Source organism: Salmo salar, chromosome 03, assembly GCF_965601325.2.
Source record: "Salmo salar chromosome 03, fSalSal1, whole genome shotgun sequence".
Classification (NCBI taxonomy): Eukaryota; Metazoa; Chordata; class Actinopteri; order Salmoniformes; family Salmonidae; genus Salmo; species Salmo salar.
This window is the reverse complement of record NC_138293.1, coordinates 89,332,959-89,352,973: the sequence shown is the minus strand read 5'-3', so window position 1 is coordinate 89,352,973 and position 20,015 is coordinate 89,332,959. Positions and strand designations below refer to the sequence as shown.

The 20,015-nt window shown below is 43.8% G+C and overlaps 1 protein-coding gene across 2 annotated transcripts in view; it reads left to right on the top strand.

The window, feature by feature from the left end:
• The window catches only part of LOC106601930 (ethanolamine-phosphate cytidylyltransferase), a 62,138-nt gene extending 44,458 nt beyond the window's left edge, over positions 1-17,680 (top strand). For both annotated transcript variants that reach the window (XM_082972859.1, XM_082972860.1), the window contains exons 3-13: positions 4,210-4,371; positions 5,936-6,002; positions 7,036-7,120; positions 8,083-8,124; positions 9,093-9,231; positions 10,591-10,673; positions 11,786-11,863; positions 12,065-12,130; positions 13,432-13,497; positions 16,607-16,695; positions 17,252-17,680. In XM_082972859.1, coding sequence (XP_082828985.1) covers positions 4,210-4,371; positions 5,936-6,002; positions 7,036-7,120; positions 8,083-8,124; positions 9,093-9,231; positions 10,591-10,673; positions 11,786-11,863; positions 12,065-12,130; positions 13,432-13,497; positions 16,607-16,695; positions 17,252-17,366 — 992 coding nt within the window. In that variant the 3' untranslated portion in view covers positions 17,367-17,680. The remainder of the gene's footprint in view (positions 1-4,209; positions 4,372-5,935; positions 6,003-7,035; positions 7,121-8,082; positions 8,125-9,092; positions 9,232-10,590; positions 10,674-11,785; positions 11,864-12,064; positions 12,131-13,431; positions 13,498-16,606; positions 16,696-17,251) is intronic.
• The last annotated feature ends 2,335 nt before the right edge of the window (positions 17,681-20,015 follow it).

Sequence of the window (20,015 nt, the reverse complement as noted above, 5' to 3'; positions counted from 1 at the left end):
TGGTCATCATGACTCATCTATAGTAAATATGGTCATCATGACTCGTCTATAGTCAACATGGTCATCATGACTCGTCTATAGTCAACATGGTCATCATGACTCGTCTATAGTAAATATGGTCATCATGACTCGTCTATAGTAAACATGGTCATCATGACTCGTCTATAATCAACATGGTCATCATGACTCGTCTATAGTAAACATGGTCATCATGACTCGTCTATAATCAACATGGTCATCATGACTCGTCTATAGTAAATATGGTCATCATGACTCGTCTATAGTAAACATGGTCATCATGACTCGTCTATAGTCAACATGGTCATCATGACTCGTCTATAGTAAACATGGTCATCATGACTCGTCTATAGTAAATATGGTCATCATGACTCATCTATAGTAAACATGGTCATCATGACTCGTCTATAGTAAACATGGTCATCATGACTCGTCTATAGTAAACATGGTCATCATGACTCGTCTATAGTAAATATGGTCATCATGACTCGTCTATAGTAAACATGGTCATCATGACTCGTCTATAGTAAATATGGTCATCATGACTCGTCTATAGTAAATATGGTCATCATGACTCGTCTATAGTAAACATGGTCATCATGACTCGTCTATAGTAAACATGGTCATCATGACTCGTCTATAGTCAACATGGTCATCATGACTCGTCTATAGTCAACATGGTCATCATGACTCGTCTATAGTAAATATGGTCATCATGACTCGTCTATAGTAAACATGGTCATCATGACTCGTCTATAATCAACATGGTCATCATGACTCGTCTATAGTAAATATGGTCATCATGACTCGTCTATAGTAAACATGGTCATCATGACTCGTCTATAGTAAACATGGTCATCATGACTCGTCTGTAGTAAATATGGTCATCATGACTCGTCTATAGTCAACATGGTCATCATGACTCGTCTATAGTAAATATGGTCATCATGACTCATCTATAGTAAATATGGTCATCATGACTCGACTATAGTAAACATGGTCATCATGACTCGTCTATAGTAAACATGGTCATCATGACTCATCTATAGTAAATATGGTCATCATGACTCGACTATAGTAAACATGGTCATCATGACTCGTCTATAGTAAACATGGTCATCATGACTCATCTATAGTAAATATGGTCATCATGACTCATCTATAGTAAATATGGTCATCATGACTCGTCTATAGTCAACATGGTCATCATGACTCGTCTATAGTCAACATGGTCATCATGACTCGTCTATAGTAAATATGGTCATCATGACTCGTCTATAGTAAACATGGTCATCATGACTCGTCTATAATCAACATGGTCATCATGACTCGTCTATAGTAAACATGGTCATCATGACTCGTCTATAATCAACATGGTCATCATGACTCGTCTATAGTAAATATGGTCATCATGACTCGTCTGTAGTAAATATGGTCATCATGACTCGTCTATAGTCAACATGGTCATCATGACTCGTCTATAGTAAATATGGTCATCATGACTCATCTATAGTAAATATGGTCATCATGACTCGACTATAGTAAACATGGTCATCATGACTCGTCTATAGTAAATATGGTCATCATGACTCGACTATAGTAAACATGGTCATCATGACTCGTCTATAGTAAACATGGTCATCATGACTCATCTATAGTAAATATGGTCATCATGACTCATCTATAGTAAATATGGTCATCATGACTCGTCTATAGTCAACATGGTCATCATGACTCGTCTATAGTCAACATGGTCATCATGACTCGTCTATAGTAAATATGGTCATCATGACTCGTCTATAGTAAACATGGTCATCATGACTCGTCTATAATCAACATGGTCATCATGACTCGTCTATAGTAAACATGGTCATCATGACTCGTCTATAATCAACATGGTCATCATGACTCGTCTATAGTAAATATGGTCATCATGACTCGTCTATAGTAAACATGGTCATCATGACTCGTCTATAGTCAACATGGTCATCATGACTCGTCTATAGTAAACATGGTCATCATGACTCGTCTATAGTAAATATGGTCATCATGACTCATCTATAGTAAACATGGTCATCATGACTCGTCTATAGTAAACATGGTCATCATGACTCGTCTATAGTAAACATGGTCATCATGACTCGTCTATAGTAAATATGGTCATCATGACTCGTCTATAGTAAACATGGTCATCATGACTCGTCTATAGTAAATATGGTCATCATGACTCATCTAAAGTAAATATGGTCATCATGACTCGTCTATAGTAAACATGGTCATCATGACTCGTCTATAGTAAACATGGTCATCATGACTCGATTATAGTAAATATGGTCATCATGACTCGTCTATAGTAAACATGGTCATCATGACTCATCTATAGTAAATATGGTCATCATGACTCGTCTATAGTAAACATGGTCATCATGACTCGTCTATAGTAAATATGGTCATCATGACTCGTCTATAGTAAATATGGTCATCATGACTCGTCTATAGTAAACATGGTCATCATGACTCATCTATAGTAAATATGGTCATCATGACTCGTCTATAGTAAACATGGTCATCATGACTCGTCTATAGTAAATATGGTCATCATGACTCGTCTATAGTAAACATGGTCATCATGACTCGTCTATAATCAACATGGTCATCATGACTCGTCTATAGTAAACATGGTCATCATGACTCGTCTATAATCAACATGGTCATCATGACTCGTCTATAGTAAATATGGTCATCATGACTCGTCTGTAGTAAATATGGTCATCATGACTCGTCTATAGTCAACATGGTCATCATGACTCGTCTATAGTAAATATGGTCATCATGACTCATCTATAGTAAATATGGTCATCATGACTCGACTATAGTAAACATGGTCATCATGACTCGTCTATAGTAAATATGGTCATCATGACTCGACTATAGTAAACATGGTCATCATGACTCGTCTATAGTAAACATGGTCATCATGACTCATCTATAGTAAATATGGTCATCATGACTCATCTATAGTAAATATGGTCATCATGACTCGTCTATAGTCAACATGGTCATCATGACTCGTCTATAGTCAACATGGTCATCATGACTCGTCTATAGTAAATATGGTCATCATGACTCGTCTATAGTAAACATGGTCATCATGACTCGTCTATAATCAACATGGTCATCATGACTCGTCTATAGTAAACATGGTCATCATGACTCGTCTATAATCAACATGGTCATCATGACTCGTCTATAGTAAATATGGTCATCATGACTCGTCTATAGTAAACATGGTCATCATGACTCGTCTATAGTCAACATGGTCATCATGACTCGTCTATAGTAAACATGGTCATCATGACTCGTCTATAGTAAATATGGTCATCATGACTCATCTATAGTAAACATGGTCATCATGACTCGTCTATAGTAAACATGGTCATCATGACTCGTCTATAGTAAACATGGTCATCATGACTCGTCTATAGTAAATATGGTCATCATGACTCGTCTATAGTAAACATGGTCATCATGACTCGTCTATAGTAAATATGGTCATCATGACTCATCTAAAGTAAATATGGTCATCATGACTCGTCTATAGTAAATATGGTCATCATGACTCGTCTATAGTAAACATGGTCATCATGACTCGATTATAGTAAATATGGTCATCATGACTCGTCTATAGTAAACATGGTCATCATGACTCATCTATAGTAAATATGGTCATCATGACTCGTCTATAGTAAACATGGTCATCATGACTCGTCTATAGTAAATATGGTCATCATGACTCGTCTATAGTAAATATGGTCATCATGACTCGTCTATAGTAAACATGGTCATAAAATGTGTCTCTTACCGTCAGCTGTGAATGTGCAGACATGGATCTAAATGTGGACCGGAACTGATCACCGGACACTTGTTAAAGGGATAGTTCACTCAACTCATTTCATCGTCATCACAGCTTTTTCTCTGTACTGAAAGTGCTCTATCTTGAAAATGTAACTGCTGATATGGACACTTTTTGGGGGGATCATGTTAACAGTGTTCTAACGAACAAAATACTAAAAGATAAACTGTCCCTGTAATGCCAGGTGAAAACACTCTCTACAGCTATTAGCTTCTGGTGGTCGGTGTGTTTTGATGAATATCAGTGACCATTAGTAATAATACCTCGTCACCCTGTAGGTGAGATCTCACAGCACAAGGGTCCCCCGGTCTTCACCCAGGATGAACGATACAAGATGGTGAGAGCCATCAAGTGGGTGGATGAGATAGTGGAGGGAGCGCCATACGTCACCACGCTGGAGACCCTGGACAAGTACACCAGTGACTTCTGTGTGCACGGAGGTGAGTTTGATGAGATACTTGAATGGGTGGGCCGGTTCTGAATATTCAGTTAATCTTTATTTAACCAGGATAGTCCACTCAGCAACTGTTTGTAGAGAGAGAGAGAGAGGAACATCCCCCCCCCATGTCTTTGATAGGTTTGCTGAAGCTCTGAAACAGAACATTTTAATTGACTGTAACACCACGTAGTGTAGAGTAGACTCAGAAATAGTAGAGTAGAACTTCACTTATTTTCATTGTATTGTTAAGTGTAACATTGTAACACAGTAACATAGTAACACAAGTAACATAGTAACAAAGTAACATTGTAACACAGTAACAGTAGTAACATTTACATTTTAGTCATTTAGTAGACGCTCTTATCCAGAGCGACTTACAGTAGTGAATGCATACATTTCATACATTTTTTTTCTCTCCGTACTGGCCCTCCGTGGGAATCGAACCCACAACCCTGGTGTTGCAAACACCATGCTCTACCAACTGAGCCACCCGGGTAACATAGTAACTTACTAACACAGTAACATAGTAGCAAAGTAACATAGTAACACAGTAACATAGTAGCGCAGTAACACAGTAACTTATTAACACAGTAGCATAGTAACACAGTAACAGTAGTAACAAAGTAGCATAGTAACACAGTAACAGTAGTAACACAGTAACAGTAGTAACATAGTAACACAGTAACAGTAGTTACACAGTAACTTATTAACACAGTAACAGTAGTAACACAGTAACTTATTAACACAGTAACAGTAGTAACACAGTAACAGTAGTAACAGTAACATAGTAGCACAGTAACAGTAGTATCACAGTAACATATTAACACAGTAACATAGTAACACAGTAAGATAGTAACTTATTAACACAGTAACACAGTAACATAGTAACACAGTAACAGTAGTAACACAGTAACTTATTAACACAGTAGCATAGTAACACAGTAACATAGTAACACAGTAACAGTAGTAACACAGTAACAGTAGTAACAGTAACATAGTAACACAGTAACAGTAGTAACACAGTAACTTATTAACACAGTAGCAGTAGTAACACAGTAACTTATTAACACAGTAACAGTAGTAACACAGTAACAGTAGTTACACAGTAACTTATTAACACAGTAACAGTAGTAACACAGTAACTTATTAACACAGTAACAGTAGTAACACAGTAACAGTAGTTACACAGTAACTTATTAACACAGTAACAGTAGTAACACAGTAACAGTAGTAACACAGTCACTTATTAACACAGTAACAGTAGTAACATACTAACACAGTAACATAGTAACACAGTAACATAGTAACACAGTAACATATTAGCGCAGTGACATAGTAACTTATTAACACAAGCATTTCGCTGCATCCGCTATAACGTCTGCTAAACTGTGTACGCGACCAATACACTTTTATTTTATTTAGTTTTCATATTTTTGGGGGTAATATCCTGTTTCGTGTTTTCCCAGTATCTAATGGTTCGATCTTGCCCCTTGACCTCCTGTAAAGTATCTCATGTCTGTCGCCTTGATCAGAATATAGCAGACATGTTGAATGTGTCATTTCAGATGACATCACACTAACAGTGGATGGGAAGGACACATACGAAGAGGTGAAGAGGTCAGGGAGGTACAGGTGAGAGTTACTCAAGCTGGAATGAACCTTTAACTAAAGCTGTTGTTAATAATATACACTGAACAAAAATATAAACACAACATGTAAAGTGTTGGTACCATGTTTCATGAGCTGAAATAAAAAATCCCAGAAATGTTCCATATGCACAAAAGCTTATTTCTCTCAAATCTTGAGCTCCAATTTGTTTATATCCTGTTAGTGAGCATTTCTCCTTTGCCAAGATAATCCATCCACCTGACAGGTATGGCATATGAAGAAGCTGATTACACAGCATGATCATTACACAGGTGCACCTTGTGCTAGGGACAATAAAAGGCCACTCTAAAATGTGAAGTTTTGTCACACAACACAATGCCACAGATGCCTCAAGTTTTGAGGGAGCGTGCAATTGGCATGGTGACTGCAGGAATGTCCACCAGAGCTGTTGCCAGAGAATTGAATGTTCATTTCTCTACCATAAGCCTCCTCCAACGTCGTTTTAGAGAATTTGGCAGTGCGTCTGTGCCCCATGGTGGGGTTATGGTATGGGCAGCATACTGCATACTCACCAGACATGTCACCCATTGAGCATGTTTGGGATGCTCTGGATCGACGTATACGACGTGTTCTAGTTCCCGACAATATCCAGCAACTTCACACAGCCATTGAAGAGGAGTGGGACAACATTCCACGGGCCACAATCAACAGCCTGATCAACTCTATATGAAGGAGATGTGTCGTGCTGCATGAGGCAAATGGTGCTCACACCAGATACTGACTGGTTTTCTGATTCACAACCCTACTGTGACCAACAGATGCATATCTGTATTCCCAGCCATGTCATATGCATAGATTAGGGCCTAATGAATGTATTTCAATTGACTGATTTCCTTATATGAACTGTAACTGCAAGATCTTAGAAATTGTTGCATTTTGCATTTATATTTTGTTTAGTATATTATATATTATTTAATATATTACCATATTATTATTGCTGTTGTTATGCTCTGTCTACAATTGTACAATTTTGTCTCATGGCCTGGTGTTGTTCCAGGGAGTGCAAGCGAACCCAGGGAGTTTCTACCACAGACCTGGTCGGTCGCATGCTACTGATGACCAAAGCCCACCACAGCAACATAGTGAGTATAGAAACCCCTCATAGGTTACCATAGTGAGTATAGAAACCCCTCATAGGTTACCATAATGAGTATAGAAACCCCTCATAGGTTACCATAATGAGTATAGAAATCCCTCATAGGTTACCATAGTGAGTATAGAAACCCCTCATAGGTTACCATGGTGAGTATAGAAACCCCTCATAGGTTACCATGGTGAGTATATAAACCCCTCATAGGTTACCATAGTGAGTATAGCAACCCCTCATAGGTTACCATGGTAAGTATATAAACCCCTCATAGGTTACCATAGTGAGTATAGAAACCCCTCATAGGTTACCATAGTGAGTATAGCAACCCCTCATAGGTTACCATGGTGAGTATAGAAACCCCTCATAGGTTACCATAGTGAGTATAGAAACCCCTCATAGGTTACCATGGTGAGTATAGAAACCCCTCATAGGTTACCATAGTGAGTATAGAAACCCCTCATAGGTTACCATGGTGAGTATAGAAACCCCTCATAGGTTACCATGGTGAGTATATAAACCCCTCATAGGTTACCATAGTGAGTATAGAAACCCCTCATAGGTTACCATGGTGAGTATAGCAACCCCTCATAGGTTACCATAATGAGTATAGAAATCCCTCATAGGTTACCATAGTGAGTATAGAAACCCCTCATAGGTTACCATAGTGAGTATAGAAACCCCTCATAGGTTACCATAATGAGTATAGAAACCCCTCATAGGTTACCATGGTGAGTATATAAACCCCTCATAGGTTACCATAGTGAGTATAGAAACCCCTCATAGGTTACCATGGTGAGTATATATCCACTTCAGTTGAATTTCCACTTAGTCTCCTGTTGACATCAAAAATGTAGAAGTTATGATTTGCTCGTATCTGTCATGTCTCCTAGCTCCTATTGTTCCAGTTGAATAGTAGATCAACTGGAGCCTGTTTCCTCTCCTGTGTCCCCTCAGGGCCATTCAGACTATCAACAGCACACAGACAACTTTGGGAAGGTAGGTCCCATGTCTACTCTCATACATGTACAACTTCAAGAAAAGTTATTTTTTTAAATCCCACAAAGGCTCACTCTGTGAAATGCACAGCTGTCTGTTTTTGATCATTTAAATAAAAAAAGAGCCCTTAAAAAATCAGAGTGCACTTGACCATAGCAACTGCTTTGTCATGGTCTACTATTTGTGTCCAAATCCTGGGTAGACTTTCTCTGCTACAGATTTAGTACCCCCCCAACTCTCGCCAACTCCCTCTCTGAAACAAAGGGCGTTACTGTGGTGCCCAGTTGATAATCAAAACTCTGGGCCTGGCCAGGTGGTAATGAATACCACCTCTGTTCCCTCTGAATGCAGAAACTGACCAGAGGATCTACATTTGAACAACGTTTGGATTCCAAATGGGGGTGGGAAAGAGAACGCTACTTTAGAATGATCACCGTTACATAACAAAAGTTCTCTTTTTCAAACGTTGAAAGAGAGAGAAAAATATATTTGGCCAGTTTTGAATGAATGTGTTGGGGTCTCTGACGGACATTGAGATATACCTCACAGTGCTGACTGACTGGCTACTGGATGTTCAGGAAGAGGGATCTCAGATGGTGTTTTACTCATTTGGCCACTGGTTGGCGCAGTGTGATCATTTTCTCCTATGAGAAAAGACCATAGTGAATATTGAATACCAACTTTGAATACCAAATGCTATAGGATTTTAATAAGTCAAGCTGCCACATACTGGCATGGTGTGTTGTTCCCCTTTCTGCCCAATGAACACATTTATGGACAATACTTCATTCCATTTAGGGGACTCAATAACTCTCTCAGAGGTTCCACCTGTATTAGCCTCTGTAAGGAATATCATACTCAGTGTAATGATATCATTCCTTTGCTGGCTTGGAATGAACATTTAGTCGTGGTTTGTCAAGTGCTACACTGTATTTATTCGTGGTCTTTGTGCATTATGGGTGTTGCAGGGTCCGAAGGGCCACAGTCCGTGGACGGGGGTGTCCCAGTTCCTCCAGACGTCCCAGAAGATTATCCAGTTTGCCTCAGGACAGGAGCCTCAGCCTGGGGACACCATCATCTATGTGGCTGGAGCCTTCGACCTCTTCCGTATCCTCTGTCCGGTGGCTCCATGAATGCACTACTTTCAATTGCATGTGTTTGATACCATTCCATTCGTTGCATTCCAGCGAATACAATGGCTGGAATCCCGCATGGTGATGTCTCCCTCCACCAGCCTCCTCATATTTACCAGGTCTGGTGCCAGGAGCTTTTCCTGAGCATGTCTATAATATGAAGTGAGTTGATACAGGTAACTGCCAAAATAAAGGAAACACCAACATAAAGCGTCTTAATATGGTGTTGGGCCACCACGAGCCAGAACAGCTTCATTCCGCCTTAGCATACAGTCTACAAGTGTCTGGAACTCTATTTGAGGGATGAGACACCATTATTCCACCAAAAAATCCATCATTTGGTGTTTTGTTGATGGTGGTGGAAAATGCTGTCTCAGACGTCGCTCCAGAATGTCCCATAAGTGTTCAATTGGGTTAAGATCTGGTGACTGAGACGGCCATGGCATATGGTTTACATCGTTTTTCCTGCTCATTCAGCGACCACTCGTGCCCTGTAGATGGGGACATTGTCTTCCTATGGTGGCATTGCCATGGTAGCCAAAAATAATGGCTTACCCAGCATTTTTTTCGTCACCCTAAGCATGATGGGATGTTAATTGCTGAATGAACTCAGGAACCACACCTTTGTGGAAGCACCTGCTTTCAATATACTTTGTATCCCTCATTTACTCAAGTGTTTCCTTTATTTTGGCAGTTACGTGTACATAAGAATGGTTTAACTTGTTACTAAGGCCTTCTCTGACAGCTTTGAAGGCCCTGATGGTAGGATACATCAATGTCAGGTGACTCTATACACTCATATCTACCATGTTAGAGCAAAGAGTTGTTATTTTCTGACCATGTGACCTGACCAAGAAAAACTGGGCCATAGAAAGACAAACACCCCTCATGCTAGTGTAGCTGATGTGAAATGGCTAGCTAGTTAGCGGGGTGCGCTCTAATAGCGTTTCAATCGGTGACGTCACTCGCTCTGAGACCTTGAAGTAGTTGTTCCCCTTGCCCTGCAAGGGCCGTGGCTTTTGTGGAGCGATGGGTAACGATGCTTTGAGGGTGGCTGTTGTTGATGTGTGCAGAGGGTCCCTGGTTCGAGCCCAGGTAGGTGTGAGGAGAGGGACGGAAGCTATACTGTTACACTACCTAGCTGCACTACACTTATGTGACATAGATGTTCTGTATTTCTATAACTGGCTGGTCCTGTGGTCAGCCAAAACACCTGGGCCCAGTCATCTACAGTGTGTGGAGAGGTTTGCGATTATAGACTGGACTCAGAGGCCTAGTTTGTAGATACTATAGTTGTTGTTGTTGTTGTCGGCCTTGACCAATGTCTTCTCAGATATTGGCCATGTGGACTTCTTGGAGGCTGTTTCCAGGCTTTCAGACAAGCCATATGTTATAGTGGGGTTACACTTTGACCAGGTGAGTCTGACAAGCCATATGTTATAGTGGGGTTACACTTTGACCAGGTGAGTCTGACAAGCCATATGTTATAGTGGGGTTACACTTTGACCAGGTGAGTCTGACAAGCCATATGTTATAGTGGGGTTACTCTTTGACCAGGTGAGTCTGACAAGCCATATGTTATAGTGGGGTTACACTTTGACCAGGTGAGTCTGACAAGCCATATGTTCTTGTGGGGTTACTCTTTGACCAGGTGAGTCTGACAAGCCATATGTTATAGTGGGGTTACACTTTGACCAGGTGAGTCTGACAAGCCATATGTTCTTGTGGGGTTACTCTTTGACCAGGTGAGTCTGACAAGCCATATGTTATAGTGGGGTTACACTTTGACCAGGTAAGTCTGACAAGCCATATGCTATAGTGGGGTTACACTTTGACCAAGTGAGTCTGACAAGCCATATGTTATAGTGGGGTTACACTTTGACCAGGTGAGTCTGACAAGCCATATGTTATAGTGGGGTTACACTTTGACCAGGTGAGTCTGACAAGCCATATGTTATAGTGGGGTTACACTTTGACCAGGTGAGTCTGACAAGCCATATGTTATAGTGGGGTTACACTTTGACACAATCTGGTCTGTTGTCTCCTCAGTTCAGCTGTAAAACAGATCATTTAGGCTGGGATTTATAGGTCTAATGCAGCCATTTATATATCAATAAGTATACATTCTGGGTAACAATTACTGTAATAATTGTGCATTAAATGGACAAAAATGGCTTTTCAGCAAAAAACTATTTCTCAAGCAAGAATTTTGCAAGGACTGTCTAGGAGTGGTCTCAGTGGGGAGAGGAAAATGTAAAACTAGCTGTTATTGACAGAGAGGTTTGGAACTCTTTGTTATTGGTCTATTAACCAATTTACCGCCTGGTGATGGCTTTCAAAGGCAATGATCCCACAATGTTCTCGGCGATCCCATTCACGGTAAACGCTGCATATTTCGGCTCAATCAGAAATTGCCTTTAAAAACCACAATGCCTATAACCAACCCACTGTCAAATTAAATCCTGCCACTGATAGTGGAAATTTGCGTCATCTTATTCTTACTTTTGGGTTTTGTGTGAATTTTTCAGGAGGTGAATCGCTACAAAGGGAAGAATTACCCCATTATGAACGTCCATGAGAGAACACTCAGTGTGCTGGCCTGTCGAGTAGGTTCTCTCTCCTTCTCTTTCATAAGAGATACTGTACATCTATTTTATAAGAGTCATTTTGTAAATTGTGTGTATGCGGGGCTCCCTTGTGAAAGAGACCTCGGTCTCAATGGGACTGTTAAAATAAAGGTAAAATAAAATGATGAGAAGTGATGAGTATATTAATCTAATGTGCTTCTGTTCTATTTCTGTCTGTAGTATGTCTCTGAGGTGGTGATTGGTGCGCCTTATGCAGTCACGAGAGAGTTACTAGACCACTTCAAGGTAAGGGCTCAAGACACTACACTTGTTCTGCCGAGCCATTTGAACCAGACTGAGCATGCTAACATTTGTGGAAACTCCAAAGGTACAGTGGGTTAGCGTTGGGTCTCATCCTGCGTGGTATCTACAGTGGGTTAGTGTTGGGTCTCACCCTGCATGGTATCTACAGTGGGTTAGTGTTGGGTCTCATCATGCATGGTATCTACAGTGGGTTAGTGTTGGGTCTCACCCTGCATGGTATCTACAGTGGGTTAGTGTTGGGTCTCACCCTGCATGGTATCTACAGTGGGTTAGTGTTGGGTCTCATCATGCGTGGTATCTACAGTGGGTTAGTGTTGGGTCTCACCCTGCATGGTATCTACAGTGGGTTAGTGTTGGGTCTCATCATGCATGGTATCTACAGTGGGTTAGTGTTGGGTCTCATCATGCGTGGTATCTACAGTGGGTTAGTGTTGGGTCTCATCATGCGTGGTATCTACAGTGGGTTAGTGTTGGGTCTCACCCTGCATGGTATCTACAGTGGGTTAGTGTTGGGTCTCACCCTGCATGGTATCTACAGTGGGTTAGTGTTGGGTCTCATCATGCATGGTATCTACGGTGGGTTAGTGTTGGGTCTCATCATGCGTGGTATCTACAGTGGGTTAGTGTTGGGTCTCATCATGCATGGTATCTACAGTGGGTTAGTGTTGGGTCTCATCATGCGTGGTATCTACAGTGGGTTAGTGTTGGGTCTCATCATGCGTGGTATCTACAGTGGGTTAGTGTTGGGTCTCATCATGCGTGGTATCTACAGTGGGTTAGTGTTGGGTCTCACCCTGCATGGTATCTGCAGTGGGTTAGTGTTGGGTCTCATCCTGCATGGTATCTACAGTGGGTTAGTGTTGGGTCTCACCCTGCATGGTATCTACAGTGGGTTAGTGTTGGGTCTCATTATGCGTGGTATCTACAGTGGGTTAGTGTTGGGTCTCACCCTGCATGGTATCTACAGTGGGTTAGTGTTGGGTCTCATCCTGCATGGTATCTACAGTGGGTTAGTGTTGGGTCTCACCCTGCATGGTATCTACAGTGGGTTAGTGTTGGGTCTCACCCTGCATGGTATCTACAGTGGGTTAGTGTTGGGTCTCATCATGCGTGGTATCTACAGTGGGTTAGTGTTGGGTCTCATCATGCATGGTATCTACAGTGGGTTAGTGTTGGGTCTCATCATGCGTGGTATCTACAGTGGGTTAGTGTTGGGTCTCATCATGCGTGGTATCTACAGTGGGTTAGTGTTGGGTCTCATCATGCGTGGTCTACTTCTGCAGGTGGACCTTGTGTGTCATGGGAAGACAGAGGTGCATCCTGACAAAGACGGGTCTGACCCCTATGCCGTGAGTACCCTGCACCTTTTTCTGACACAAGTCTGTTACTAAAAAACAATGTGCTGGTGCACTCCAATTGATACAAACGACAAGGCCATGGGGACTTGGTATATTTTACATTTACGTAATTTAGCAGACGCTCTTATCCAGAGCAATTAGGGTAAAGTGACTTGCTCAAAGGCACATCAACAGATTTTTCACCTAGTCCGCTCAGAGATTCGAACCAGCAACCTTTCGGTTACTGGCTCAATACACTTAACCGCTAGACTACCTGCCGCCGTATAAGATGCTCTTTGAAAGGGTAGTGTATGACTAGCAGAAAACCAAAGGGGATAATGGCCACCACTTTAGTAAATGAAAAATGTTGAACAATTTATCATGGGGCTTACAGTACTTTTCCCATCAAGGCATTCTCACAGAAAAATGTAGGGATGAACTTCTTCATTTAAAAGGCCTTTGTTACTTGGTTACTAAGTGGTTACAATGTATTTGGAAGACTAATATAATATACAGTATAGTATATAATAACATATTGTCACGATCCTCATCTTCTGACGATATGTTGAAGTCACTGTCAGAGAAAGTGGACCAATACGCAGCGGGTTGCGTGCTCATCATCTTAATTTATTAAATAAATGTGCACACGTGAAAACAAGAAAACAAAGAACGACTAGTGACAGTTTCACAGGCTATACATTCCCTAGCAGTGCAAAATACAACTACCCACAAGTGAACAAACAAAACACACCTACTTATAGGACTCCCAATCAGAGGCAACTAAAAACACCTGCCTCCAATTGAGAGTCCAGCACCCAACCTACACATAGAAAATTAACCTAGAACCTACCCATAGAAATACAAACATAAACCAGTGACCAAAAAAAAACCGTAATACATAACTAAACTACCCTCTGCCACGTCCTGACCAAACTACAATAACCAAATATACTCTATACTGGTCAGGACGTGACAGTACCCCCCCTCAAAGGTGCAGACCCCGGAATGCACCTACACAAAACACAGAAAAATCCCCTAAACAAAAAGGGAGGGATGGGAGGGTGGCTGCCGTCAACGACGGCACAGTGCTACACCCCCCCCTCCCCAACCCACCTATATGGGAGGCGGCTCAGGTGCGGGACGTGGACTCCGCTCCATCCCTGACGTAGTCCACTTAAGTGGCGCCCCTAACTTCGCCCGGCTGGCGGGCAATTCTTGCCGCGCCCGGCTGGCGGGTGTCTCTGGCTGCGCCCGGCTGGCGAGCGACCCTTGCTGCGCCCGGCTGGCGGACGACCCTTGCTGCGCTCGGCTGGCGGACGACCCTTGCTGCGCCCGGCTGGCGGGCAGGCCACTCTGGCAGATCCGGCACGGCGGGCCACTCTGGCAGATCCGGCACGGCGGGCCACTCTGGCAGATCCGGAACGGCGGGCCACTCTGGCAGATCCGGAACGGCGGGCCACTCTGGCAGATCCGGAACGGCGGGCCACTCTGGCAGATCCGGGGCAGACGGGCCACTCTGGCAGATCCGGGGCAGACGGGCCACTCTGGCAGATCCGGGGCAGACGGGCCACTCTGGCAGATCCGGGGCAGACGGGCCACTCTGGCAGATCCGGGGCAGACGGGCCACTCTGGCAGCTCCGGGCAGACGGGCCACTCTGGCAGCTCCGGGCAGACGGGCCACTCTGGCAGCTCCGGGCAGACGGGCCACTCTGGCAGCTCCGGGCAGACGGGCCACTCTGGCAGCTCCGGGCAGATGGGCCACTCTGGCCGCTCCGGGCAGACGGGCCACTCTGGCAGCTCCGGACTAGCGGGCGGCTCTGGCTGCTCCTGACTAGCGGGCGGCTCTGGCTGCTCCTGACTAGCGGGCGGCTCTGGCGGCTCCTGACTGGCGGGCAGCTCTGGCGACTCCTGACTGACGGGCGGCTCTGGCGGCTCCAGACTGGCGAGGCTGGGCTGACGCACTAGAAGCCTGATGCGTGGGGCTGGTACAGGATGTGCCAGCCTGGGCACATGCACCTCAAGGCTAATGTGGGGAGCGGGAACAGGCTGAACAGGACTAGGCTGACTATTGGGAAGCTTGGTCCGGGTTGCTGGTACTGGTCGTGCTAGACTGGGGGTACTCACTTCCGGGATACTCCGAGAGGCAGGAACTGGAAAGACTGGGCCATGGAGGCGCACAGGTGGCCGTGATCGCACCGCCTGCACAACCCGTCCTGGCTGGATGGAACTAGTAGCCCTGCACGAGCGGGGTGCTGGTACAGGGCGGACTGGGCTGTGCGTGCGTATGGGCGAGATAGTGCGAAACACGGCGCTCTCCACCTTCTTCGCTCCTTCCTGCACTCACGGGACGCTGGCTTATGGCTCTTCTTACGCCCAGCCAAACTACCCGTGTGCCCCCCCAATTTTTTTTATTGGGGGTGCCTCTCCGGCTTCCTAGCCAGACGTGTCCCCCGGTAGCATTCCTGTTCCACCCCAGCCTTCTTCCACGGGCCCTCTCCGGCCAGTATCTCTTCCCAAGTCCACTTCTCACAATAATCCATATATTCAGCATCCCGCTCCCTTCTCCGCTGCTTGGTCCTGTTGTGGTGGGTAGTTCTGTCACGATCCTCATCTTCTGACGATATGTTGAAGTCACTGTCAGAGAAAGTGGACCAATACGCAGCGGGTTGCGTGCTCATCATCTTAATTTATTAAATAAATGTGCACATGTGAAAACAAGAAAACAAAGAATGACTAGTGACAGTTTCACAGGCTATACATTCCCTAGCAGTGCGAAATACAACTACCCACAAGTGAACAAACAAAACACACACCTACTTATAGGACTCCCAATCAGAGGCAACTAAAAACACCTACCTCCAATTGAGAGTCCAGCACCCAACCTACACATAGAAAATTAACCTAGAACCTACCCATAGAAATACAAACATAAACCAGTGACCAAAAAAAAACCGTAATACATAAATAAACTACCCTCTGCCACGTCCTGACCAAACTACAATAACCAAATATACTCTATACTGGTCAGGACGTGACACATATGCCATTTTGCAAACTTTTATCCAAAGCGTGCAATGTCTAAGTGAATGTTTAAGTGTGGACTGTGTTTCTCTAAATGCAGGAGCCCAGAAAGAAAGGAATACTGCACACTGTGGACAGTATGAACAGCCTCACCACTGATAGTATTGTTCAGAGGATCATCAAAAACAGGTAAGGGCAGGAAGAAGTGAGATAAACTGGTATGTCACGTCATCATGGTAATATCTCTGTAGTTGTAATGATGCTAAGGTCACGTCATCATGATAATATCTCTGCAGTTTCAATGATGCTAAGGTCACGTCATCATGATAATATCTCTGTAGTTGTAATGATGCTAAGGTCACGTCATCATGATAATATTGGGGAAAAGTAAAGAAAGTCACACACTATATTACTCCCAGTAACCTTTCTCTACTTTGTAAGTGTATGAACCATTTGTCTGAACCTGCACAGCATTTTGGGTATGCGTTTTCAGCTCCCACTATAAAATTATATAATAACACTATCTACCATTTAGCAGATTGTTTTATCCAAAGCGACTTACAGTTATGCACGCATACATTTTACGTACAGGTAGTCCCGGGAATCGAACCCACTATCCTGGCGTTGCAAGCATCATGCGCTACCAAGACATTCCAATTATACTATACTCTAAATCACAGAAGGGTAAATATTCCATGCGTTACCATACTATTGAAACCTCCCCTCTGTGTCCCCTGCGATGTAGGCTGCTGTTCGAGGCCAGGAACCAGAAGAAAGAGGCCAAAGAGATGGCTGTGATCCAGGCCATGAAGAGAAGAGAGGAGGAGAAGGGCAAGGAGAGAGCCCAGGCTGTGCTCTAGGACGACAGGCCCGAAGGAGCACTCCCACCATGAGGAACCATTGACCACCCTCAGGGTCAATCTGAGACTGACTAAACCCAATACATCTAACCCCCACCACCAATGCAGCGCAGTCAATCCACCTCACCTGTGTTCCATCTCCCAACCAACACCCTCCAGGTCACACTCTCCTTACCAACAGCCAGACAGCGAGCCTTTGTTTTCAACATGCAGTATTCTTACAATGGGAGTTCTGTTGTAGGTTTGACATGGTAACATGTTAGGTGAGGCTGTTTTCTTTGTCTTTATATCTTAATACAGGCTGAATGGATTTACATGTTCTTTATTTCTTATGGTTTCACAAACCACCCAAACAATATAGACCTCTCACTGTCTCCCATTCCCTCACTGAGTTATAACCAGACAAGGATCAAGAAGGACCAGCATAGTCACTGAGTTATAACCAGACAAGGAACCAGTAGGCCCAACATAGTCACTGAGTTATAATCAGACAAGGAACCAGAAGGCCCAACATAGTCACTGAGTTATAATCAGACAAGGAACCAGAAGGCCCAACATAGTCACTGAGTTATAATCAGACAAGGAACCAGAAGGCCCAACATAGTTACTGAGTTATAACCAGCCAGACAGGGAACCAGAAGGCCCAACATAGTCACTGAGTTATAACCAGCCAGACAGGGAACCATAAGGCCCAACATAGTTACTGAGTTATAACCAGCCAGACAGGGAACCAGAAGTCCCAACATAGTCACTGAGTTATAATCAGACAAGGAACCAGAAGGCCCAACATAGTTACTGAGTTATAACCAGCCAGACAGGGAACCAGAAGGCCCAACATAGTTACTGAGTTATAATCAGACAAGGAACCAGAAGGCCCAACATAGTTACTGAGTTATAACCAGCCAGACAGGGAACCAGAAGGCCCAACATAGTCACTGAGTTATAACCAGCCAGACAGGGAACCAGAAGGCCCAACATAGTCACTGAGTTATAACCAGCCAGACAGGGAACCAGAAGGCCCAACATAGTCACTGAGTTATAACCAGCCAGACAGGGAACCATAAGGCCCAACATAGTTACTGAGTTATAACCAGCCAGACAGGGAACCAGAAGGCCCAACATAGTCACTGAGTTATAACCAGCCAGACAGGGAACCATAAGGCCCAACATAGTTACTGAGTTATAACCAGCCAGACAGGGAACCAGAAGTCCCAACATAGTCACTGAGTTATAACCAGCCAGACAGGGAACCAGAAGGCCCAACATAGTCACTGAGTTATAACCAGCCAGACAGGGAACCATAAGGCCCAACATAGTTACTGAGTTATAACCAGCCAGACAGGGAACCAGAAGGCCCAACATAGTCACTGAGTTATAACCAGCCAGACAGGGAACCAGAAGGCCCAACATAGTCACTGAGTTATAACCAGCCAGACAGGGAACCAGAAGGCCCAACATAGTTACTGAGTTATAACCAGACAGGGAACCAGAAGGCCCAACATAGTCACTGAGTTATAATCAGACAGGGAACCAGAAGGCCCAACATAGTCACTGAGTTATAATCAGACAAGGAACCAGAAGGCCCAACATAGTTACTGAGTTATAACCAGCCAGACAGAGAACCATAAGGCCCAACATAGTCACTGCATTATAACCAGACAAGGAACCAGAAGGCCCAACATAGTCACTGAGTTATAACCAGCCAGACAGGGAACCATAAGGCCCAACATAGTTACTGAGTTATAACCAGCCAGACAGGGAACCATAAGGCCCAACATAGTTACTGAGTTATAATCAGACAAGGAACCAGAAGGCCCAACATAGTTACTGAGTTATAATCAGACAAGGAACCATAAGGCCCAACATAGTTACTGAGTTATAACCAGCCAGACAGGGAACCAGAAGGCCCAACATAGTCACTGAGTTATAACCAGCCAGACAGGGAACCAGAAGGCCCAACATAGTCACTGAGTTATAACCAGCCAGACAGGGAACCAGAAGGCCCAACATAGTCACTGAGTTATAACCAGCCAGACAGGGAACCATAAGGCCCAACATAGTTACTGAGTTATAACCAGCCAGACAGGGAACCTTGAAGGCCCAACATAGTCACTGAGTTATAACCAGCCAGACAGGGAACCATAAGGCCCAACATAGTTACTGAGTTATAACCAGCCAGACAGGGAACCAGAAGGCCCAGCATAGTTACTGAGTTATAACCAGCCAGACAGGGAACCAGAAGGCCCAACATAGTCACTGAGTTATAACCAGCCAGACAGGGAACCAGAAGGCCCAACATAGTTACTGAGTTATAACCAGCCAGACAGGGAACCAGAAGGCCCAACATAGTTACTGAGTTATAACCAGCCAGACAGGGAACCAGAAGGCCCAACATAGTTACTGAGTTATAACCAGCCAGACAGGGAACCAGAAGGCCCAGCATAGTCACTGAGTTATAACCAGCCAGACAGGGAACCAGAAGGCCCAACATAGTTACTGAGTTATAACCAGACAAGGAACCAGTAGGCCCAACATAGTCACTGAGTTATAACCAGCCAGACAGGGAACCAGAAGGCCCAACATAACAAGGAACCAGAAGGCCCAACATAGTGACTGAGTTATAACCAGACAGGGAACCAGAAGGCCCAA